The following is a 25802-nucleotide window of genomic DNA, read 5'->3' on the forward strand; positions in this document are numbered from 1 at the left end:
CTACTTCAAAAAATTTTATTGTCTGGTCCATTAACCCGTAGACCTGTTTCGTAGACAGCACACTACTCGTTTTCTTAAAAAGAATTTGAATAGCGTGTAAAAATACTTTGTAATTTACATTTAACATCAATAAATTTCAAGTCATTCTTCAACATGTGAAAATTGGCCTGTCTCGGACGACATCCCTGCGTTATGCCTACGAAGACCTGTTTTCTTTTCACTGCAGCTTCAAACAAACATCATATAAACTTAAGAACTGTGTAAAGAGACAAGTTTATTACATTTTTATTTTCGGTCCCAAAAACCAGCATAATAACATTATATCAATAATATTAATAAAGAAACAAAATAATAAAAAACCCTAAATAAAATAGCGTCCATTTCCACAAACTCCATGTTTTGTCCATTTGTAGTTAAAGAGGTGTGGTTTTAAGCTAAGGCCAGATGTCATCTGAGGTGTCAGTCAGGAATGTAGAGGTGGGTGGTGCTTGAATGGTAGGCTTAAAAGTCCAGTCCAGGCTACTGCTGAGAAACCTAGAACAATTCAAATGCATAGAAACTGAATTAATACAATGCAAATAAGTGCAAAATATGAAAAGCATGTTTTACTAATTGGATTACTTATCAACTGCTGTACAAATTTAAAATGTAGCTTAATTGGGAAATGGTAGCTAAGTAGTTAAGCTGGTTCAGTCCCTGCAACCACCAAGCTGCCACTGTGCCCCTGAGCGATGCCCTTATTCCTCAATTGCGTATATGGTATTCAGGCATGACTGTAAGTCACTCTGGATAATTTTATTTATTAGGATTTTAATGTCATGTTTCACACCTTGACACGGGGAGAACATGCAAACTCCACACAAAAAGGACCTGGACCGCCCCACCTGAGGAACCCAGGACCTTCTTGCTGTGAGGCGACAGTGCTACCGACTGAGCCACTGTGCCACCACCACTTTGGATAAAAGCATGGGCTAAATGCCAGAAACAAATTGGTTTAAATACAGCTAGAAATTGAAGCATGCCATGTTTAGTGTGTCGGGTGTGTGTGTCGCTGTAGAATCATCACTAGCTGCGCGTTGTAGGTATTACAGGCAACCGAGACCACAGCTGTGGTGCCTGCTACACACACAGTTTAATTTTTACCTGTTGGGACTGTGATTCTGGGCCTCTGCTGGCTAAACGGCTCAAGATGTTTCTCTCTGACATTTGCAACCTCACGGCAACAGGTGGTATCCTGGCAATGGTTGCTGGGAGACGGGTGACATCTGCTTTCATGTCGCTCAGCAGCTCCTCTAGCTGTTTCAAGACTTTAAAAAAATAATAAAAAAATGCAGGAAATGTAGTTACTGGATTGATTATGTAAACAGCACAAACAGTAATCAGGTTGTCATTCAGCCTAAAAAAATTGAAATAAATAAAAAAAGTAAATAAATATACTATACTTCTACTTGCATAGTAGAACTTTAACTGGATATCTTTTATCTACAACCATGCATGTGCAGAAAACCAAACAGGATATGACCTTAATTTTTTTTCTGCCACAGGGGACTATTCTGGTCCACATACCCGTTTTTGGCCCAGTTTTTCACCAGGTGCCCTTGCTGACACAAATGCAATTTTTATCCAGGCTTGGGACCAGCACTGAGAGTGCACACCCAATGGTTGTTAAAGCAGCATCCCCCCCACCAGACATTGCCAACCATGTCTGTGTAGATGCCCTATGGGCCAAAAAAAAGCACAAGATCACACCCCGGATCTCAAACCACATAGTTAATGTCAACCTAGTGTGGTTGTATGCTTTTTGGAACACAGCACTGATCAAAACAGCAGCAAATAAGACAGCATTATATGCTAAATTAGATATTTACAGTAAAGTGACCACCAAGTCAGGTCTAGCCTAGTGTTTTAGAAATCTTCGGGGATTAAGCATACATTAAAGGGGGCTGGTCAACACTGCTTCACTTCTCAGTCACCGATGACTTAAACTAGAGTGTAGGTAATAAACTGATACCAGGTTGATTTAAGCCGACACCAGACTTGTCTAATTAAATTGGATCTTGATCACAATATCCACAATATCCCTAAAATTAATTTGGCATTAAGTGATATTATTACACATCTAAACACACTCATTCAATACCTGAATTAATTGCACATCTAAACAATGTAATGGGCATTTAAAAAAAATCCAAATGGACAAACAAGCTCCATAGTAACACAAGCTTAATTAAATGGACAACAGTGACACTAAAATTACACCTGTAGGGCAGGTGTTACCTAGTGGTTAAGGTACTGGACTAGTAATCAGAAGGTCACTGGTTCAAGCCCCACCTCTACCCTTGAGCAAGGCCCTTAAGCCTAAATTGCTCAGAAAATATACTGTACAGTACTGTAAGTCGCCTTTGATAAAAGCGTCTGATAAATGCTGAAAACTCAAATTAACGCTTAAATAGCCCACCTTTGTGTAGGACAGCATTGGCAGGCTTGTTGCCAGACATGGACTCCTTGCTGAGGTGCTGGTGTGACTCAGCCAAGCATTCCACCTCACTAAAGCGCGTGTTCAGGGCCATGGATGGGTGAGAAGGATCCTCAGTCATGTTCAAGTATGCTGCCCTCCGCAGCTGCTCCTCGATCACCAGCGCCTGTTCCAGCAGCTGATGGAAGAGTACCCAACTTAGAACCAAGAGAACAAAGAGGCTTTTCATATCATGAGCAGCTTTGCGCTATACCTTAAATCTGCGGGCCAGGAACTTGTTTTTGATCTCCAGAAAGTTTCCTCGGTTCATCTCACCCTTAAAGGGTTCGTTGAGGATGGCAAATTTAACGTCGTTCTGAATATCTTGCCAGCGAGCATAGCCGTGTCTGAAAAGCACGAGTTAAGGAAGCATACGCTGCACAACAGTCTTTTCACAAAGGTTTGTGATAGAAAGGATTTTTTTTTCCCAATTTTCCTCCCAATCTAGTCATATCCAGTTACCGATCTCCACTGCTGATTGAGAAGAGAGAGACTGACACACGCCCCCTCCGACATGTGTGCAGTAACCGACTGCATTTTTTCACCTGCACAAGGCGAGTGCGTATGTGGATCAGCTTTGTGTATAGAGAGCCACACCCTGATCAATGCATTTTCTCGATTCTGTGAAGGCACTATTAATCAGCCAGCAGAGGTCGTAATTGCATCAGTTCTAAGGTCCCTATCCGGCCTTCCACCCTGTATAAACAAGCCAATTGTTGTTCATGTAGTTGCCCAACCCAGCCGGATGGCAGAACAGATGAGCTTGAAATGTCAGCTCTGGTGTGCTTTCATGTTTTACCACTGTGCCACCTGAGCGGCCAGAAATGATTACATTTAAACGATGAAAATTAAAGTTGCTTTGGATAAAAGTATCTGCTAAATGGCATAAAATGTACAGTAGTGAGCACATGAACTAAGCACTAAAGGCTCAATAAAAGGATACTGTATAATTCCAGCAAGAAGCCAGTAATCATGTCGGCGATGCCAAATCTCGTTGGTTTTCTTAGTAACCGTGGCTGCCCGCTCCTCGTTCTGCCACAAAGAGTGCAATTCTGCAAAACAAAACAATGCAGTGAATGAATAAACTCCAACGTTATAAAAGGCACATGGATAAATAGAAAGCAGGCCATTTAACTAACCGGTAAAGCCTCCGTCTGCAATGTTGAACATGAAACGGGTCTTTGATTTCTTCTTCTCCTCACTTCCACCCGTCGCTCCTTCTTTTCCACTGTCTCCGTTTTGTAATTTGGTTGATTCCTCAGTCTTTACAGCTTCCTTTTCATCCTTTTGGTCTAGGAAAAACAAAATAAAAAGGAGAATTAAGTACATTGCTAGTCATAAAGTGCCTTGTAAGTGTCAACATAGGCACATATGACCACTTCTAACCTTTCTTCTCATCTGGAGCTGGGGTGGTGTCCATCTTCTCTGGTTTATCTTCTTTATTTTCATCTAATACAAAACAAATGGGATTATTTTCGATAAACAGTATATTTATTTATTTATTTGGGTTTTTATGCCGTGTTTAACACTAGTGTCACTTAATGTCAAAAATAGGTATTATGTTTGTCTGTCTATTTTATTTTGTCTTTATATTTTAATTCATTGTGCAAAACTGTTGTGTTGTCTTGCGTAAGAGAGAAACAATTTAAATAATGTAAATAATGACTAACAAACAAGACACTGGAATACTGATCAATACAGAGCAATCTGGTATTTAAAACTTCAGTTCAGCTCTCATCCTTATCATCATGTCACAAATGATCACCTTTGATCGAGTCACCGTTCTTTGACTCGGCCCCTTCAGTCTTTGCCTCGGCCCCTTCAGTCTTTGCCTCATCCGGAGACTTGCTTTGCTCCCCAGCTTCTGCAGTCGTCTTCTCCTTCTCTTCTACTCCGTTCCCTGTTTTCTCTGCATCTGTGGTGGATGCAGAGTCGTCCTTCTCACTCTTTTCCTTCTGTTCAGAGGGGGAGAGCGATTTCTCCACGTCGTCAGGAATAGCGATGACCTAACGAGGGCATTTGCGGAGCATCAGAGGTCTGCTGTTCATTAACAAATTACACGCCTTAATTGAACGATTCCTCACCTCAGATTCAGGCTTTTTGCTCGGCTGCTCAGCCTCACCGTCTTTTTTGACTTCCTTCTCCTTTTCTGCGTCTTTGCAGCCATCTTCATTCCTGGATGAATCTTCTGTAGAGAGAGAATCTGAGAGAGATTCATTTCATTAAGTGACAAGGTAATACCAAAATTACAGTCAGCCTAATAACCAGCAAGAATTTGAAACTTGTTAACAGAATGTATTTAGCAATTTGTGTTAGATAAGTAAGATGATAATAAGAGCTGCAGCAATAAGACTGTCAGGTTTGGCAAAATGACTTCACTGCTGGTTTACTGAACAGCAAGACTGAATCTATAAATACTGACTGATTTAATAGTTTATTCACTAGGAGTTTTGTATGACCTGCATTTCAGTTGGTAACAATAATTTATTTATTAAGATTTTAACATTGCTTTACACACTTTAGTTACATTTATGACAGGACAGGTAGTTACTAGTTACACAAAATTCATCAGTTCAAGTTTAATGTCAAACACAGTCATGGACAATTTTGTATCTCTAATTCACCTCACTTGCATGTCTTTGGACTGTGGGAGGAAACCGGAGCTCCTGGAGGAAACCCACACAGACACGGGGAGAACATGCAAACTTCACACAGAAAGGACCCACCCGCTCCACCTGGGTATCGAACCCAGAAGCTTCATTTTTTCAATCAAAGGGTGAATTAAATGATACTAAGGAGCTACAAAGCCACAACAAATGATTCCAGAATTAGAATCATTTACAGCTCCCTAGCACCTCCCCAGTCCTGCTGTTATTTTTTCCTCACAATGCCATGGTTGTAAATGAACTGGAATACAACAGTTCAGGGTTTTGTAAAACAGTGAATATTAGTTTTTCTCCACAATGTCTGTGCTTTGCTTTTGATTATGTAAACAATTTATCCCAGCACCACACTGGGTCAATCTGATTAAACAAGATTGAAAAACAATGGCACAGCCAGAGCAAAACTGGTTTACCCGTATCATGTAAACGCATCCTTAAAATGCTACAAAAATAAAACAAACCTGGTGCAGGTGTGTTGGGCTGTGTATCAGCTGGGGTACCAGTGGAAGGTGTTTTGCCTGGCGAGTCAGGGTTGCTAGCAGCTGCAGCTTTTTTATTTTCTTCCAGCTCCATCATCCAGGGCATGGACCACTGACCGTTCACATGTTCAAACTCCTGCACCTAGAAACAGACAGCACACAGAAACATAAGCTTCAAAGAACAGAATATAAACTATATACCAATGTAGTGAATGTGCTGGAATTAGTAGCCGGTACTGCTAGTAAAGCTTATCTCACAAGCGTTCCTACCTTTTTACGGATCAGCGACATCACCCCGATACGAGTGAGGACGTGTTGTCGGGACAGGCCTTCTCTTGGCACACCATCGGCAAACGTTTCAGCCCCGTCAGCACCGGGCTCGCACAAGTGCCTCATAAAGAGTGACACATATGCCCTGAGAAAGAAAGAAAATTTGTATACAGTAATCCCTCGCTATATCGCGCTTCGACTTTTGCGGCTTCACTCTATCGTGGATTTTATTTGCAAGCATGTCTAAATATAAACCGCAAATTTCTGCTAGTGATGGGTCGGTCGCGAACGATCCGGCTCTAAGAGCCGGCTCTTTAAAGTGAACGATGGGATTCGGCTCCGGGTTTTTTTTCTGTCAAAGCCACACGTGATTGGTCAAGATGCGTAGTGGCGTGCACAGACAGCGTGCACACGAACAGGAGAGAGAACTTGATAAAGTTCTGCAGACAAGGGGGGTGTGTTCGAAAAGCTAGCTCTCTCTCTACATAGACGCATTTTACATCATCCTGTGCGCGCTCCCGATAAGGAGGCTGTTCAAACATGGCTGACGGTGCGGACAAACGAATGGAGTTCTTTTCAAACGTAAATAAAATATTACTGATTTTTAACTTGTATAAACTTGTACCGAGTGTTTTTATTTGCAAGTTCGGGCTTGTCAGGAAATGTAACCGTTATCGTTACATGAAGGGAAATGTTATATTGACGTTAGCATGCTGTGCTACCTCAATCCATTGGTTTTAATGACAAGATGCTAAATGCTAAAGCCGATGGAATCGGGTTATAAAAATAACCATATAAACACATGGTTTTTACTTCGCGGATTTTCACCTTTCGCGGAGGGTTCTGGAACGCAACCCCCGCGATCGAGGAGGGATTACTGTATATACATTTTTTTCAATTAAAAGGAGAGCACAGATCCTACCAGATATTCTACTTGCAAACCATGAATACAAGCAAAAACAATGCTTACTTGAACTCCTTTTCAGATTTCCCTCTGAGGTCTCTGACCAGCCATTGTGTAGTAAAAGCATCCTGGGGGGGCATTCCATAGCGCATCACGGCGTTTAAGAAGGCCTTCCTCTGGCGTGCATTGAAACCCAGCACCTTAAAAAAATATAGACATCAAATGATTGTACTAGGGCAGTGGTCAAGTTACAGGACTAGTGATCAGAGGGTTGCTAATTTAAGCCCCACCACTGCTGGACCCCTGAGCAAGGCCCTCAACCCTCAGTTACTTGCATTGTATACTGACAAATCTTAAGTTGCTTTGGATATAAGCATCTGCTACTAAATGACATAAATGCAAGTGTAGTGATTACATGAGGTTGAATAACTCACCTCAATGTTGCCTCCCACTCTGGCCAGCAGGGGGGGCAAAGGTTTGTCCTTTTCATTTCGGAGACCCTTCCTGTTAGGCCTGCGGGAGTTGGCTAGATTTGGAAAAAGGAATATTAGAGGTAAGTGGACTCCCTACAATTCAGGTTAATAAAATCAGTATCACTAAAAGCATTTTACCTTCTGCACGCTCATCAAAGTCCTCATCTCCTTCTTCTGAGGCAACAGAGTAGTCTGAATGACCATCAGACTGGTCATCCTGCCAGTCTTGTGTAAAAAAAAGAAATATATTAATACAATATGTAAACAAATATTGGGCAGTATAAAGCAAGCTTGATATATTATCAACGCAGTGTCTGAGCAAACAATATTTAATTGGGTGAAGTTCCTGTCAAATAATCCAATACCTCTGTCCTCCTGTGAACCGTCATTGTAGTTGACTTGTTTCCGGATGCGTTTGCCCTTGCCGAGGTTGCGAGCTAGATCCTCCTGCTGCTGCTCATAGTGGTGCCTGAGCAGCTTCTCCCAGTAATCTGGATCTACACTTTCTTCCTGCTTAATGATCTCCCTCTGCACTTCCTCTTCCTGTTACAAGACAACACAATACATCAGGCTTAAAACTCTAACCTGGCTAACATTTTCTTGCTTGCTGTTGGCAAAATCTGCTACAAACCTCATCTTCCTCATCCTTCACGACATATTGAGCCACCTTGAAGGAGCTGAGGTACTCATTCATACTCTGCAATTCAGTATCCTCTGTGGCGTCCTGGTTGCGGTCCAGCAGACGGTCTATAGCCTTATCGTCGTAATGGATCACACTGCTGTCCTCTTCTTTGTTGTCACCTAAAAGATTAAAAACAAGCAAACAAAAACAGTTAGGTAATGCGTAACTAAAAAAACCTACTTAATTTAAGGAATTTGTAACAAATGATGTACTCACCTTCTGCTTCATCCTTGAACAGCGCCTCTGTGCCGAACTTGAGAATGTCATCCAACTCCTGCTTAGACATGGAACCGGTTTTGGAGCCCAAACCAGGTCTTACCACCAAGTGAGTCAACATCATCTTCTTCTTGGCCACCTACAGACAAAAAATAAAAATAGGGTAAATATTGTAAGGTAAAACGAGTAAATATTCTTCTCTAAAACGTTAGGACTTGCATGCTATTTACCTGAGTAATTCTTTCCTCTACAGTGGCTTTGGTGACAAAGCGGTAGATCATGACCTTCTTGTTCTGACCAATTCTGTGAGCTCTGCTAAAGGCCTATGTAAACAGATTACACCCATGTCAAAAGATATGCAATAACCAAAAAGAACATGTTTTAAAAATGCACTATTAAAAGGCTGTGTTGACTGCTGGCTCACCTGGATATCGTTGTGAGGGTTCCAGTCTGAGTCGTAAATGATGACTGTGTCAGCTGTGGCCAGGTTAATACCCAAACCACCAGCTCTGGTAGATAGAAGGAAAACGAACTGAAGAGCACCAGGAGCTGTGGGACAGAGAAGAGTTTAGCATTACATTGACAGTAGGCCTTAGTTAATGCTGTACTGTAAAACGTGTATTACAATGGCACGTATGCAGCTGCAACTCAGAATGGCAAACATGGCCCAGTTGTACACTCATCTACTTTTGTTTTATGCATAAACGGCTGGACATTATAGACCAGATACTTTATTTTGAAGACCGATTATGTAAATATTTTTTAACATTTTGAGCAGCAGCTCTGCCAGAATGTTGGTTAAATACTTGTTAACAGTCCATGTGCTGTTGGGTCACATGTGTATTATCTGTATTGTGTGAACTATTGTGTGTATCACCAAAACAAATTCCTCGTATGTGTAACATACCCAGTGAAATAAAGTGATTCTGATAAGTCTTAAGGGAGGCTACACTTATTTTAACAACTACTTCAGTTGTAGTTCACAGAGTAGAAGGCCTACAACTAGGGCTGTCACGCTAACCGCAATTTTGAAATATCGCGGTATAGACCAGCCAACCGCAGGGCATGCCAAGCAACCGCAACACCGCGGTGTTCACGTTTTTTCTTTCTTTCTTCTATTTGTTTTTGTTTATATTGTTGCAGGTCCATCTTGTTTTACGCTTACATTCGGGCGTAATAAATGTTAAATAAATTCATAATGAAAATGAGCTAGGAGCGTCATTTTCCCGCAACCTGTTCTCATGCGTTGCTGCTGAGTGTCAGGCTTTGTGTTTTAAAATGTAAACAATCGCAACAGGAATTATAGGCAAGTTTATTAATGATCAAATTGAGTTCACACTCAATAAATACTTGTAATTTAGACTATATTCAAACAGCCTCGGCGTACTAAAACACTTAATGACGGTTAATATGGCATTGCAGCCTGCAAATATTCTTTCTGGTCTTGCTGGAATGATTTAAATGTATTTTTTCGTTGAATAAAAATGTATTGAAACGAATAATAACTTGAAATGTAGTATATATTGTTATGTTAATTATATCTACTAAATAGATAGTTTGTCGCATTGTAAAGTCGCATGCAGGTACAGTACACGTGTATTAGTGTAACGAGCCCCATCAGAGAGAGTTTTAGTACCGAGGGGAACATCGCTACCCCACTCAGATTCTCTCTAAACCACATCAGATGAACGTGTTGGTTCTTCTAGCGCGCATAATAACGCAGGTTTAAACTCTTACAGACTTTATTATATTTCTTTTTTACCATATTTTGATTAGATGTGTATTTACAATATTTAGCCTAAACACTTTTTTTTTTTCGTTTCACACTGTATATCTAGCCTAGGAGCTAAATTTAAACCTTTTTTTAATAGAGAAAAGACGCGCATCCCTGCTCTGTTCTGTATTTAACATTAAACACGCATTTCATTGGTCTTAAAGCTGTCTCATCTTTGTCATTATAAAGCAATAATATACCGAATCATAGCCTAACAATAAAGCTTGTTTATATAGCTCTAAAATGCAGATTAATTAAGTAATTTTCAAAAACAAAAAAAAATGGCGATATTACCGCATACCGCGATATTGAGACAGGTTGAATATCGCAAGGGGAAATTCTTTCACCGCGACAGCCCTACCTACAACACCAAAAGTCTTTGCCCACAGGCTTACCACAAATGGACAGGCAAAGGCTAGTGTCTACTTATGACCATGCACATTCATTTATGGTTATTATTTAATAAAAAATATATATTCTACGTTACTGTCTTGCTTGTAGCCATTACATCACAACATACATCATACAAAAGTGTTTCATAAAAACAGCAGTGAGCTAGGTGTAGTGTGGCTTTTCAGTCACCAAATCTAAATCCAATAAAGCCCCTCTGAGGTGTGATAGAATTATAAACCTCACATTCATTTGCAGACAACTAATCTACAACAAGCACCAGGTCAGGTTAATGCAGGGTAAACTCCTAATATTTAAAGCATTACATAAACCATACTACAAAAAATTGAGGCTGGTTTAGGAGTCAAGTATTAAAAGTGTGTTTCGTCTAGCCAGGTCACCAATAGGCAATATCAGCCTATGCCACTTGACCAAAAACAGTGGGCATTTGCTTAATTACTGACCATGGTAAAAGGATAAGAACTGATGTAGGACTATATTATTAAAGAAACTTTCATCATGTGTTTGAATAAGTATGTAAACAAGTGAGTGAAGCACTCAATGATCACACTAACTGTTCCTATAATTACACAGACCATGTTTAGGGCAGAGAGCTTAAATCAACAGCACTTATTAAGACAGGCCAACACCCATATTTACTTTAAATAAAACTATTATAAACATAACTACTACTTGTAAGTGTTAGATAAAATATTTTTTATAAGAAAAAACTCTTACCGTTGAACCTGTCAATGGCTTCCTGTCTCATTGAACCAGTGATTCCTCCATCAATACGCTCATACTTGTAACCTTCGTTTTCCAAAAAGTCCTCCAGCAGGTCCAACATTTTGGTCATCTACACAGTGATGCAGAAACATTTATAGACAAATGCCAATACAAAGCTATATTTATTTAAAACAGGTTAATTCTAGCACATACCTGAGAGAAGATGAGCACCCTGTGCCCTCCCTCTTTCAGCTTCCGCAGCATCTTGTATAGCAGCAGCAGCTTACCAGAAGACTTAGTGAGGCCACCGCCATCGTACATGCCATTGGGCATCTTGGGTGCTTCCTGTATCAAGCAATGACGCAAGCATTAGTTTAGTCAAAAATACTATTAGTATTATTTCATAGTGAGTTTTGTTGATGGGACATTTTTGTACATCGAACCACATACCATAGCAGCAACAGGGAAAAGGTAGGGGTGATTGCAGCATTTCTTTAAGTCCATGACCACGTTGAGCAGGGACACCTGATTTCCACCTCCACGAGTGTTCAGAGCCTCAAAGTTTCGTGTAAGAATGAACTTGTAGTATTTCCTATAAAGAATAAAAAGTTTACACCTTAGATGTTTCCTTAAATAATTTCAATACAAGTGGCTTGTTTTTGGCTGCTTTCTATAAACCTTTGATCTTTTCTTCTACTCACTTCTGCATTGGACTAAGCTCCACTCGGACGATCAGCTCGGTCTTGGATGGCATGTGCTTAAACACGTCCGCTTTAAGTCTCCTGAGCATGTGTGGTCCCAACATGTCATGAAGTTTCTTGATCTGGTCCTCTTTAGCAATATCAGCAAACTCTTCTAAGAAGCCCTCCAGATTACTGTAACACGGTGATCAAGTCAGCAATAGTTGGATAAAGCATAGGGAGTTATGTTTTATCATTAGCACACCAACCTAAATCGCTCTGGTGTGAGGAAGTTAAGCAAGTGGAAGAGCTCCTCGAGGTTGTTCTGGAGAGGAGTACCAGTAAGCAGTAACTTGTGCTGGAGAGGGTAGTTATTCAGCACTCTGAAAAACTGCACAGCACATACAGCATTAGAACACAGCCATGTACACACACAAAAGTAACACCTTAAAGCTTTATGAAGCTTCATTTATACCAACATTTGACATATGTTTAGCTCACCTTGGACTGGTTGTTTTTAAGTCTGTGGGCCTCATCCACAACAAGACAGGCCCAGTCGATTGAGCCCAGAATGGCCATGTCGATAGTGATTAGTTCATAAGAGGTCAACAACACATGGAATTTAACTGAAGCCTCTTTCTACAATAAGAAGAAATACAAAGTGCAAGTTCAGAATTAATTATTTGATAATAGTTTTTGTAATAGTACTGAGAAAAAGGTTTACAGTTTAACTAAGCAAATGTGTGTGATGACTGCTGGTTTGATTAAGGCTGCTTTCAGAAGATTACTTTTCTACTTTGTTCACCGTGAGGCAGGGCACATATTGCCACTTACTGCATCGTTCACACCCTTCGTCATTCGTAATTCACTTTGTACTTTAGCTTATAATAAGATTACAACCCAGCAAAAAGTTAATCTTAATAAGAATTAAATTATATTAAAGAGATACAAGGCTACTAAAAGTGATTTCAAGGTTAGTAAACTTGCCATCTAAAATGCAAACTCTGTCTCCGTATTGTATAGTCGCCGTTCACCATGCAAGATTTGCCGTCATGCTATATTTGAGGTTTAAAGAAACAGTGATAAACCGTTTCTTACATAATATAAGCAATTATATGTTTCTCATTGGTGCCTTTTGAGGTAAAAAGGTAAGCTGCAAACAATTCAACATTTAATTGGATTGAGCTTTTGAGTGCAGCGACAAATGCGGTAAAAACGTGTGGTAAATCTGTATGGAGCATGGTACTCAAGCTAGAGCAGAGGCAAGTTAAGAGGCACCAACTCGCTCCATTAGGCTGGGCATTGTGTGGCTGCAGGTTTAAGCCATGACTACATACGACTGCTTGTAGTGGACACAAATAGGCCATCCAGGTTACTATACTTATACTATAATGCAGTAGATTTTAATAAGCATAATACATTTTTAATTGCATTGCTTCTCAGGACACACTTCGCATCTAAAGTTGCTGATTTGTACTTATTTACTAACACTTTATTCCAATCTTTTCCATTAAAAAAAAAAAAAGGCACTTTGGTTCTAACAGGTTTTAGCAGAGTTGTGTTCTTCGACTGTTGTCTATCTAAACTTAAGGAATGAAATGTTCACTATGGAAGCACTTCTGTAAGTCGCTCTGGATAAGAGAGTCTGCTAAATGCTGAAAATGTAAATGTAAAGTTCTACTCACCTTCATTCTGGAAGCCTTTTTGCCTCCGCGGATGGCGTTGTCCTCAAAGGTAAACTCGTTCTCTCGGATGACAGCCCTGCTGTCTTTGTCGCCTACATAGGTAACCACGTACATATCTGGAGCCCACATCTCAAACTCACGCTCCCAGTTAATAATGGTAGAGAGAGGGGCGCTGACCAGAAATGGGCCCTTTGAGTGACCCTAGAATGAAAAGGGGAAAAACCTTATAGCAAAGGAGCACCACAGGAATCCATTCTCTGGACTAATTATATAAAGCTACAGTTGGGAGGTTTAATTATAAATTAGTAATTATGTTTACCAAAAGCAAGCTGATACAATACATGTAGTGGTGCAGTTATTCAATATTGTGTAGCTTTGTAGTGAAATATCAGGGAATGTTTCACCTGAGCTAAGGTTCTTAAGCATGTTTGATCTTCGAAGCTGTAATGTGCTTTTAATTGATGGATCACATTTTGACCATAACTTATTAATAATCATCATTTATCTTGTTAAACAAAGCAACACCTTAAATAAATTAATTCCTTTTCTGCAACAAGCGAATTCATTGTAAGACTCGTAGCCTTCAATAGCTATCATGACAATGGGTGAATGACGAACCGGAACAAATTGCATGCATTCTGCACTTAAACCAGCAGGTGGCAGACAATCAATATTCTCTAGCAAATTACATGCAGGGCTGGGCATCCATGTTGATTAAATCAGTACATCTGTTGATACTCTCAATTCAAAATGGCAACCCCATTCACTTATGTTCACCGTAGCCCCTTGCAAACATACCTCTTTGTAGAGTGAATAGAGGAAGACAGCGGTCTGTACAGTCTTCCCTAGACCCATCTCGTCAGCCAGGATAGTGTCTGTGCCCTGAGCCCATGAGAAACGCAGCCAGTTGAGTCCTTCTAGCTGGTATGGGTGCAGTGTGCCACCAGTAGGGTCAAGATACTCGGGCTGACGCTCAAATTTCATTGTAGGCTAAAAAATTAAGCAAAAACAATTAAAGCTACAATTTGGTATCAAACTTATGTATTGTTTAAAAAAAACGAAGTACCTAATAAAATTATAAAATGCAAGAAAATTTGATCAGCCTGATTTCTTAAACCATCAAGCTATGTGCAACAATATAGACAACATCGATAAATAACATTGGTAAGCATATGTTCTTGTTGGGCTCTGTATATTTTAGCAGTAAAGTTGCACAACAACAGTAATTAATAAAAGACTTACATCCACAACTGGGTTTTCCGGAGGTCTGTCCAGTCTCTTAACCCTGCCTTTGAGTTTCAGTTTTTTACTTGGTTTGCCTTCATCTCCCATCACGAGCTCCCTAATCGAAATGAACATAAACATTTTCATCCATACACTTATACTATACTTGTGCAGCTGTGGACATATATAATATTTATAGCTTTGCAACTTGCAACAAATCTAAAAGTAATTTGTTTAAAAGAAACGGGTGTCATACCTGTGGTTCCAGTACTGCAGTTTGTAAGAGTCAAACTCGGGGACGTCCATGTCATCCGATTCCCAGGTAGCCTGGTCATATTGCAAGTCTTTCCACTTGATGAGGTAGTGACAGTTATTTTTCTTGTCCACACTAGAAACAGGAGAAAAGCAAGCAAGGTAAGAGGACATTAGGACATGAGAAAACATTATACAGCTCTCTTATGAAACTCAAAGGCATAAATTCAAACACAGGCACACATCATTGTACTCAATGAAGTACTGATTAAATGAGAATCTGAACCTTTATGAGAAAAACACTGCTGTAATCGTTACTATACTCTTGCAATACGACCAGCCAGGAGGCAAAAACAGTGCACGAAGGCTCTGTCAAAACTAAATCATACCAAAAGTGTAAAAGCTTTGAGTCATGACAAGAAGGTTCAATTCTGGCTTTACTGAGAAAGGGATACAGTAAGCGACAGGTCACTTTCGTCCTTAAACGGTCAACCTATTTAAATGCCACTCAACAACTGCAAAATGACAAATGACAGACATCAGCTAGGGGCAGGGATAAAGTTGTGCAAAGCCAGAAAAAAAAACCTTCATTGATGATGAGCAAAGAACAACCTGGCTGATATTTGCAAAAGACCCAAAAGATTGGAGAATACTGTACTGGAGTAGGGACAGCTCTGATAAGTCTAGTTTTCAGCCAACTATTAGACAGAGACCTTGTATAGGCCTACACACCCACTGAAACCTAATGCAGGATCTGTGCTTCCTGCTCTGACAATATTCCCCTACTCCAAGGACTGGTTTTTCCAGCGGAGCTATATGCCATGCCGCTTGATAGCAGGTTAATTAAGGTGTGAATAGAGCCCCACCAGACCAAGACCTGAACTGAACTCTAGGAAAAACCACTGGAATGTGATTAAAAAGGAAGCTGGGTGGTTACAAGCCATGAAACAAAGCCAAGCCGCTCGAATCAGTGCAACAGGAGTGGCACAAGGTCATGCAACAGCATGTAAAAGACTGATAGGAAGCATACCAAAAGTTATTCCAACAACTATTGATTTCTGAGTTAAAGTTAAAATATTTGTATTTATTTTGGTCTGATATCAGTTTGTTTGTTTTTTTTCCTTTGACCAGATGCAATTTTCTAAAAATAAATACATAAATGTTAAGTAGTTTATAAATTAAAACAAAAATGCATTTTACTCAAACACACCTGTGAAGTTACTACATGTAAATGTATTAATTTAAAAAAAAAAAAAAAAAAAAAAAAAAAAAAAAAAAAAAAAAAAAAAAACCTATACAAATTTACAGAGCAGAACCTGAATCTTTACCTGTGGTTAAGGATTCGGTGGATCATCATCCACTCCATCTTGATGCCAAAGCGGTAATACTTCTCCTCCATCTGAGCATATTGGGGATCTTTGTTCTTACGCTTTTCACTTTTATCTTCATCACCCTCAGCTCCAAAATCTATCGGAGGAGGCTCGTCCATGTCATTCTTACGCTGGTAATTTCTAAACATCACCTGGCAATGCAGTTCCAGCTGGAGAATAATAAGAACCAATCAATCAAGCTGCATGTACGCTGCCGGTAAGTATAAAAACAAAAATCCACACACACAAACTACACTTTAAGGATAATGTAGTTTGGTTTTGTAGCAAATCAGAACAGACCTGCAGCTCAGACACCCAGGAGCAGTGCCAATAAGACATGTTTTGCCACTTGACAAAGAACTCCCTTTCAGGCCGGCCAGCCAGTGGAGAAGGGTCGGGGGAATCGGCAGGAAGGTCCGGTGGGCGAGGAACAGGGGTGGGTGGTGGTGGGTCTCCCCAACGCCAGGTAAGGATCTTCTGTACTTTGCCCTTCATAGAAGGACACTAGAAAGGGTAGAGCAATGTAAATTAGGCAAATATGCAGAAGGTAGGAAAGTCCTGACAGCATGACTACTGATACAAAGTAAGCATTTACTAACAAAATAACATTTGTTCCCTCATTGCAAGTAATCAAACCAACAAATAAAGTAAAATAAATAACAGTAAACCAAATTATTCAATGCTTATGGTTTTACTAGTTGCTGCTTCAGTGCAACTTTCATACAAAAACCTGAGTGAACCTACACTAAAAGATGTGAGGTGAGGTTAATTATCATCCCTATAAACCTGACCTTGAAACAGCCCTGCTTCTATTTAAGCCTTAAAAACTCATATCGCAAACATGTCAAGACACCAAGCATAAACAAATCCATACATAACAGACTGTTTTGGTTGGCAGCATCAGTGTAAGCAACATGGTTTAAGAGTGTAAAGGATACGAAATTGATTGGTCGTATTTAAAATGCGCCAACACTAGCCCAAATACCAATTCTTTAAAGCTGGACGTTACATATTCTAGTCTAAAAAGTTCTACTTCTTGTCAGGAGACTGGTTGACTCACAGTGCAACGAGGACAGATCCATTCTCCGTTGGGAATTTCAGGCAGGGGTGGGTTGAGACAGTGTATGTGGTAGGAAGAGGGGCAGGTGTCACAGCACAGGAGCTCTCCTCCATCCTTACACACTCTGCAGAACTCCATGTGGTGGTCATCCTCCTCTGCTTCACCTGCAGGTGCCTCGTTTTCCTCCTCTCCCTCAGAGGCTTCCTCACGTGCTTCCCACTGAATACCCTCCTTCTCCTAAAAAGACAGACAACATTGTCAGTAACTCAGACTACTAAACTACTTGATATAATTAAACGCTAGCATGTCAAAGTGCATGACCAGTAAGAATGATCCTTTTTTGTAGAAATTTAATGAGGCAGTGTAAAGCTAATTAGATGCCTATAAAATGTCTATTCCCCAAAGCCCATTTTATATGAATAAACTGTAGAATGATCATTAGATGATACGCAGCTTTGTGTCTAATCCCAACTTCTAGCATTCATACTGTTCACCATCAGATCAAAGTGATATTAGAAACATTATGTGATAAACAGGTGTATTTGAGACAATCACTCACGCAGTGTGGGCAGCTCCAAGTGCCTTCTGGTGCTTTCTCCATGTCAGGGTCTAGACAGACCATGTGGTAAGCTCTGGGGCAGGTATCACACAGGATGATCTCTCCTCCTTGCTGGCACACCTCACAGTAGTCTTGATGATCAGTTTCATAGCCATCAGCATCATCGTCTGTCGTTGAGGAGAGAAACAGACGTTCACTTGAGCAGACAGTTACACTGGGCATCATTAGATATGCCAGACATAACTAGATATCATTTAGTTACAATAAGTAATTAATTGAGAAAACGTCAGTAAACCTTGTATGAAAAAGTGACACTTATTTGAGATAACAATGCAAAGGCATTATCTTTAGTGAAGGCAAATTACATTGCTACCATCTATAGTATGACATGTTGCTCAGCTAAAAGAGATACCCAAAGTTCCACACCCTTCTTCTTCTTTTTGGGCTTGGGCTTCTTTTTCGAGCGGCTGCTGCGACTGTTGGAGCTGTCGGACACAGAGACGCTGTTCATGCTGCCATCGTCGAAGTCACTGTCTACGTCCATGTCTTCCTCTTCACTCTAAAGAAGTAAGGGTTACGTTAAAAATCAACTATAAATTTGCAGACAGTTTATATTTGTAGTTGCTTCTCTTAATTTTAAAGTAAAGAGACAGACAGATGCTGTGACAAGTAATCGCAAAATGTAGTTGTTTGTGGCTTGTAATGTGAATATAGATAGTAACACAAATAAGAGGAATGACAACGTACAGATGAGCGCTTTCTCTTGCTGTTGAAGCTTCCAAGTTTGATCTTCAGAGGTGCAACTTTTTTAGCCTTGGCTTTCTTCTCTGGGGGTTTTGGAGTAGGCTTGGACTTTCTACGGGCATTTGGACCTGACAAAAGAAAAAGGTGTCAACACAAATGCAGGATATACATTTAATTTATTGTTATTTATTTATTTATTAGAATTTTAATGTCATGTTTTACACACTTTGGATACATTCATGACAGGACTGGTTACACAAGATTCATCAGTTCACAAGTTCAATATCAAACACAGTCATGGACAATTTAGTATCTCCAATTCACCTCACTTGCACGTCTTTGGACTGTGGGAGGAAAGCAGAGCTCCCAGAGGAAACCCACCCAGACACGGGGAAAACATGCAAACTCCACACAGACAGGACCCAGACCGATCCACCTGGGAATCAAAGCCAGGACCTTCTTGCTGTGAGGCGACACCGTTTTACCACCACTTTGTCCTGGTCAGGGTCATGATGGGTATGGTTTCCCCAGAATCATTGGGCACAATGCAGTAACACCCCCTGGACAGGACACCAATTCAGCCAATGCCTCGGCCACCCTCCCCCTACCACCAGACATAGCCAATCACTGTATGTATGTATACACTCAAGAGCACAGCAGGGAACTTGATCCTAATGGTAGTGCGCTAACATAATTAACTACTGCACCACCCAAGCCACCTTGAACTCAAAATAATGCATTTAAATAGAAATATGTTACTATATGTATATAAAGCAGTTGTATGTATATAAAGCAAAACCAATGATTAGTTATAGTCTCAAACCATTAAAAAATGCTATTATTAAAAAATTTTAACCAATCACAGTTTGTATTTGTGTCTGTGGTTGTAAAACTTATTAGTAAAGCAAACCAAAGTTAATGTGGATGAATATTAACCCACAGTCAAAACTGAACCTCTATTTCGCACCCAAATGCACACATTTGCAACTGTTTTTAAAGAACACAAGCCTTTATAATTTTAGCAGTATTAACCTTAGCAGAAGAAACTACAATTAGTCCATTCTAAAAACATGCACTGAAATCAACTTGCATTATTAGATCAAACATTTAAATTACTGTGCCCACCACCAATCTGTATCAAAAGACACATTATACACAGCAGAACAACGCAAAAACCCACGTAGGCCTCGGCTTACCTTTGCCTTCTTTCGTCTTAGCCTTGCGGACCGGAGGTACTGGAGGAGGCTGGGGCTCGGCAGGTGGAGGGGCAGAAGAGTTAGTATTGGCGTTTTCAGCCACCATGCTCTCAACTGCTGCAGCCACATTGGCAGCTGCCAGAGCAGCATTGGCACTAGCAGAGCCACGCAGGGGGTTGTTGGTGCTGAACTCGCGCCACTTGGCACCTAGCACCATCATCATTTTGGAAACGGCAATCTTTGGGTTCTTGGCTGCAATAAGAGGCCTAAGACAGGGGAATTAAAAAGTAGGTATAAGCGTGTAGTTATTTCACTCACATGCATTATATATACGATTGCATTTAGAATTATTCAACCCATAAAGCAAATAGTCCAAAAGTTAGAAGAGATAAATGATTTCCTATGGGGTTCAGGTGAGTGATTGTCACTCCAAAATCTTTCCGTACTTCTTCTAAAGCCAAGCTTTGGTGGACTTTGTGGTATGCTTGGAATCGTTGTTCTGTTAAAAGGCCCAATAACATCTAAGCTTTAGCTTCCTGACAGAAGGCATGACATTTACTTCTAGGATTTACTGACACTTGATTGTATCCATCTTACCCCACACCACAGGTTTCCAGTGCCAGAGGAAGCAAAGAGGCCCCAAAGCATCACCAAGCCGCCACCATGCTTCGCTGTAGGCAGGGTGTTCTTTTCAGTGTATGCTTCATTCTTTCTCCTCCATAGGACAGAAAAGTTCCAGTTTTGTTTTATTGCTTCACAGGAACTAACACTACTCCAGTGTTTAGTATGAGCCTTACAGTGCAAAGTGAAACCTCTGTGCTTGCTGCCACCAAATCTTGCCAAAGGTCTTTAGCTGTCACATGAGAGTTTATGAACATCTGCCTCCTCAGAAATCTGGTAGTAGCCTATGATAGCTTCCCTCTTTCTGCCCTGTCCACATAGTGCAACTAGTGTTCCTTTAACTTTGAACTTGTGAACTATGATACCAACTGTGTCTCTAGAAACATTCAATGCCTTTAGTATATTTTAGTATCCTTTTCCTTGTTTGTGCAAGGCATTAATCTCTTCTACTAACATTTGGACAACTCCTGACCGTATTTCTAACATGCAATTAGTCAACAAACCCTTAGCCATTCCAGGTATTTGATGTTTTATCTCAAGCACACTTGATGCACAACCAATGAAGTGCTTGATTAGTTGCATCAGGTGTGCTTGAGATAATGTGTGATTCTATTCAAGGGGTTGAATAATTCTAAACTGCAGTAGTCATTAAAAATAGCAATGTGTGTTGAATTTGGAGAAACCACTTGTTATATTAGTTGTGTTGAGACTCAATAACTACTCATGTCTATCCCCAATACGTATAGAATTACTGCAAGGCCTTATAGAATGTCTTCAATTGCTCACAATAAACAGAACCTGGCTATTCTAACCTAGCCCTTTATATACTGCGTAAAGTAGAATGTATTATTCCCAAGATCCAAGTTGCAGTGACTTTAGAATGTCTCATTTCTAAGAGTCTCACACCTGACAAACTGACTGAAAGCCTTGTAGTTGGTGAGAGCTCTGTAATCCTCTTCAGTAAAGACATGGTCAATGTCCTCCATGCCCCATGTATCCAGTAGTTGCGAGGAGGTCTTTGGCTCCTGAAAAATACATTTTACAACTTAAAATAACAGAACCATTATGACTTCATCATCAATTGATTGCATACACCAAATATAATCAAAACTAAGCACTAGCATCGGCAGGTTTCATTTAAAAGTAACTTAACACATGTAAAACATTGCTTCAGGATTCTACCCATAACAGCATAAGGCACAGGACTTCTTTTTCATACTCACAGAGTCATCATCGTCATCATCTTCTTCTTCTTCCTCCACTGGCTCTTTTCTTCTCGATGCAGCCGAGCTCCTATCAGGGCCACTATTTCTTTTCTTCTCTTTTCCAGTGCTGGCTCTTTTCTTCTTTTTCCTGCCAGGTGTGTAGTCACTGCCCTCGCTGTCAGAGCGCCCTCCATTGCCGTCCTCCTCCATGTCCTCCATATTAGGCCCCTCAACAGCCTCAGGGGAACTCATTGGGATATCCTTAAATAGGTTGAACATGCACATACTGTATTATAAGCATGAAGGATGAGACATGAGGAAAAGTAGCGTTTGTTTGAATAACGTTAAAAGAATGTATGAATAAGATGACAAAAATGATTCAAGATTCAAATGCAAGCTGTCTAATGAGCTTACCTCCCTACGGGAGCGCTGCCTTTTGCCACCTTTGCTTTCACGACTTTTCTTTGCCTTCTTCTTCTTTTTCACCTTACGTGCTTCATTCTCTGACAAGTCTTCCTCCAAGTCTTCATCTGCAAAGCAGATTATGCAAAGATGTTTAAAATCAACCATCAACTTCACAAATATATTTAACAATACAGATTAAAATAACATTTTGCCTTCATGTTGAAGCAGCAATCAACATTTGCTGTACTGTAAATAAATGGCAACAATTTAAAAACTTCTCACTGCTTAAAAACATCTGGATAGTTCAACAATACATATTTCAGTGTGATAATGACTGAGAGAACTGTAAAAATACCCACAACCCTTAAATATGCAGCTTACGCATTGCTAGATTTTGGCATATAGTTTTAAAAAGGCAACATAGTGGCAACCCATTCATGACATCACTGAAACTCTTGACCCTCTGGGTTTTACTAAAGCATAATAATCACCAAGCCACCACAGCTCATCACATGCTTTCATGTTTGTTGCAAGAGTTTTCCACCAAGTTTTGTGCTGTTCTAATTTCACTGTCAGCAACTAACATCAGTGAACTTTTTTTATGCCTGTGGTAAAATACTTTTAAATAAAATATTGAAATGGTTACCAGAAGTATATAGAAATACGTTGCCATATTTCCCACATAATACATTACGTATTAGAACATCAGTATACATTTGTGTGCAGTAAAGGTGTACACTAAAAGTGCATCTACATGGAAAAATAAAACAGCTTGGGGCCAGTGGTATTTCACATCAAGTTTCTTAACGCTGTATGAGTTACCATCATCGCTACCTGTCAGACAGAAGTTTTTATTTTATTTTAGTGGTCAAAGCTGAAGAAGTCATAGCTTCAGATCGAGGTAATGGGAAAAAATTACAGCAAACACTGTTGCTCATCAAGACAGAATACTTTGAATTTGCATTTACATTCTAAAGCTCTCAAGTAACTTATAAGGCAAACACTTTTGCAACTCGTCACTGCAATGTGACATGGATGATGCAAAATTCATCACAAACACTGATTGATCATTACACAAACATTGATAGTTTTTTTGTTGTATGTACTCTTTACTAATTACAGTAACACCGACTGCCGACAGCTGCCACTTTTATGGTTTCTAAAGGAGAGTAAATGCCACCTGTACCAGTCCTGTGTGCCTTCACAAAAGCATCTGAGGATATATTTGAACTCATCAGTAGTAGCCTAAACATTTAGTTTAGTCAATTATATAACAAATTTACATATTTCGAATTAGTATTACTATTACTGTTTTAATAGCTATAAGATAGTCATGTCGTAAATAGCGTAGTGGTGCAGGAAATAGAAATATTGTTTACAGGGGTATTGCGAGCAAAAAAGTTGAAAACCAGTACTTTAAAATAATAAAAGGTTGGTATCAAAAGGAGCAAAATTCGTTCGGAAATACTGCTGAGAACTTCGTGAATAAATCATTTAAAGCGATCGGCAAATAGGGCCAGAACACTGAGGCTCTCTCTCAACAGCTACAACACTTACAGCAGACGCCGCCAGTTCTCTACGGGGAAACCCCGGTTATCATTGATCTCGGCTAAACTGTTACACGACGGACGTAGACAAGACAAATACTACCGCAAGAGTTTCAATTACTGTCAAACACTGTTACGTGGCTCGCTTTATTCACCAAGAATAAAGTTCAACAAAAGCACAAGTGTGTGGCTGTCCGTTATTAGCAGCTCTAGCCGGTGTGCTAACTGCCTGCGCTCTTTTCTCTGTGTATCCCTCCGCCGTTCTCTCGCTTTCTCCCACATATACACACACAAAACACCGGTAGGCCGCAAACACAGCCATGTCGGGGAATTCCGATTCCAAAACATTTCAGCAACCAGATAGCAAACGTACAGTCAAAGAAATGGCTTACAATTAAGTTCTACTGTATTGGTTAATTAATAAGTGTGTTTATACTGTGATGCTTGACTGCACGAGCTCGTGTTGATAGCTAGCTAAATAATTAGCAATATAGCTAAACTAGCCGCGGTTAGCAGATGACAAGCGAGTGAACCGAATTCGGAATAGAATAAACGCAGCGCGCGAAGACAATGCCAACCAAGCTATTTTCAAGACAAACTACCAAACTGTGCCATTTTGGAAAGTTTGTATTACTTGTTAATCAATGGACGTAGTCAACCTTTGATACGTCGTTTATCTTAAACCATCTGCACAGCATCCTACACTTTTCCGAAAAATAAAACCCACACACAAGCACTCAATTTATTAACTACATTGGTAAATAACTAGCCAGTGTGGCTAACATAAGCTGACAGTGTTCTGGACAGGTTTGCGTTTGCCTCCGTTTCACATCGAGTTGACCATCCTTTAAGTGTACATAGATTGACATACGTGGGTGTACTCGAAATGGCACTGAAACCAGTTTCCTGTCGATCCTTCACAGATCAACCGAAATGCATGTCAAAAAGAGAGCCAATGTAAAAGGATAAGATTTCAGATGAATGTTGTTAAAGAGTAAAGTTGAACTACAGTATGGATACCTAGCATCACTCAAATGGGTCCCATACAGCCCGTCAGACAATGATTTCTGGACCTTGTTAAACGAATCAGTACTTAAAACGCAGTTTCGACCCTCTCCCAAAGACCATAAGTACTTGTGCAGTCATCACCAGTCTCAATAACTTGAGCAAAATGATTTAAAAAGAGAACTAGGAACCGTGAACATAGCGCAGCTTTAGACTTTAGAAAAGTATGTCAATAAGCGTCGACAAACTGCTCACTATATAATATAACATTACAATAAACAGCCAGTTATGTAGAAAACTTACCTTGTAACACTGACCGGTCTTCTGTCGGTCCAAAATCATCTCGATCATCTTCACTTCCAGACATGGTGTATATGCACCGTCTGGTTAGACTAAATACGCGGCTCCTTCACGCCTCTCACCCAGGCTTGTGGCTTCTGAGGCGAGGCGAGGCGGGAGAAGAGCCGGTTTGGTCCAAATCAAAAGCAGATTAAGAAAACGGAAGTTAGTATTCATAAGCAAGATGCCAGTCACATCATTCAATGGGCAGTTCAGAAACGGTTTCGAAGCACTGACTTTTTCAGGCATTACAGCTGAAAAGCGGTGTACCGTGTTGTCCGATAATGATACAAAGCGGTAAATTATCCCACGCGAGGGTCAGTAGCATAAAACGCTAACGAATGAGGGGAAAATTAGCTCTGAGGCTAACTTAGCCCTTTCACCAACTAGCACGCTAGACAGGCTAGCACGCACAACCAGTGTGTGTTAGCTAGCAGTACCGGCTAAATTGTTTGGCGCGATTGAGCCACGCTGTTACGTTACAGCAAAGTTCGCTTTTGTTTTCTTTTTATTCGACTTTTATTTGCTGGTATTCACGGAATAATTTCTACCTCAGAAATACAAACAATGTAAGATAGTACTTACACAACTAGACTCTGTGGAGGTTTGAAACAGAATGAAAATGTGAAACGCTTTAAAAGTGCACACAGGTTCCACGCTTTATTGTCTCCTCGTGCGGCGACAGTTAACGCAGCTTGTGTTATTTCCGTTCGCCTTAATGAACTCAAAAGCAGTAAGATTCGGTTCTGCGGTGTGGGGTCCGTGCGACGACGCCGTCTCCCTCTCCCACTAACACCCCTTGCATACACACAAAGAGA

General features: G+C 40.2%; 1 protein-coding gene across 3 annotated transcripts; it reads right to left on the minus strand.

The window, feature by feature from the left end:
* On the minus strand, positions 1-25802 carry chd4a (chromodomain helicase DNA binding protein 4a). 3 transcript variants are annotated; one of them, XM_063011185.1, is made up of 41 exons: positions 25570-25802; positions 24949-25079; positions 22103-22218; positions 21707-21949; positions 21390-21508; positions 19863-20128; positions 18670-18794; positions 18349-18481; positions 17923-18089; positions 17364-17600; positions 16604-16807; positions 16262-16473; positions 14938-15069; positions 14700-14799; positions 14256-14447; positions 13458-13658; positions 12274-12411; positions 12042-12163; positions 11794-11967; positions 11543-11684; positions 11306-11437; positions 11105-11222; positions 8627-8751; positions 8433-8525; positions 8203-8341; positions 7936-8105; positions 7670-7847; positions 7443-7529; positions 7266-7357; positions 6898-7031; positions 5928-6072; positions 5640-5799; positions 4600-4718; positions 4281-4521; positions 3902-3964; positions 3655-3807; positions 3459-3567; positions 2730-2862; positions 2459-2654; positions 1144-1307; positions 1-534 (listed from the first exon to the last, which is right to left on the minus strand). In XM_063011185.1, exons 2-41 carry the CDS (start codon positions 25010-25012, stop codon positions 520-522), a joined length of 5853 nt encoding a protein of 1950 aa, XP_062867255.1. In that variant the 5' UTR covers positions 25013-25079; positions 25570-25802; the 3' UTR covers positions 1-519. The 3 variants fall into 3 exon arrangements, with proteins under 3 accessions (XP_062867255.1, XP_062867262.1, XP_062867247.1); XM_063011192.1 differs by having other exon boundaries at positions 4600-4703; positions 24949-25082; XM_063011177.1 differs by having other exon boundaries at positions 24949-25082.

Source organism: Trichomycterus rosablanca, chromosome 2 (genome assembly GCF_030014385.1).
Source record: "Trichomycterus rosablanca isolate fTriRos1 chromosome 2, fTriRos1.hap1, whole genome shotgun sequence".
Taxonomy (NCBI): domain Eukaryota; kingdom Metazoa; phylum Chordata; class Actinopteri; order Siluriformes; family Trichomycteridae; genus Trichomycterus; species Trichomycterus rosablanca.

Coding starts and splice junctions, on each gene's coding strand:
- chd4a (XM_063011185.1), bottom strand. CDS start 25,012: ATGTCTGGAAGTGAAGATGATCGAGATGATTTTGGACCGACAGAAGAC. Junction 15,070..16,261: donor CACCGAATCCTTAACCACAG/GTAAAGATTCAG, acceptor TCCTGTTTCTAG/TGTGGACAAGAAAAATAACT. Junction 4,522..4,599: donor GCAAAAAGCCTGAATCTGAG/GTGAGGAATCGT, acceptor TGCCCTCGTTAG/GTCATCGCTATTCCTGACGA.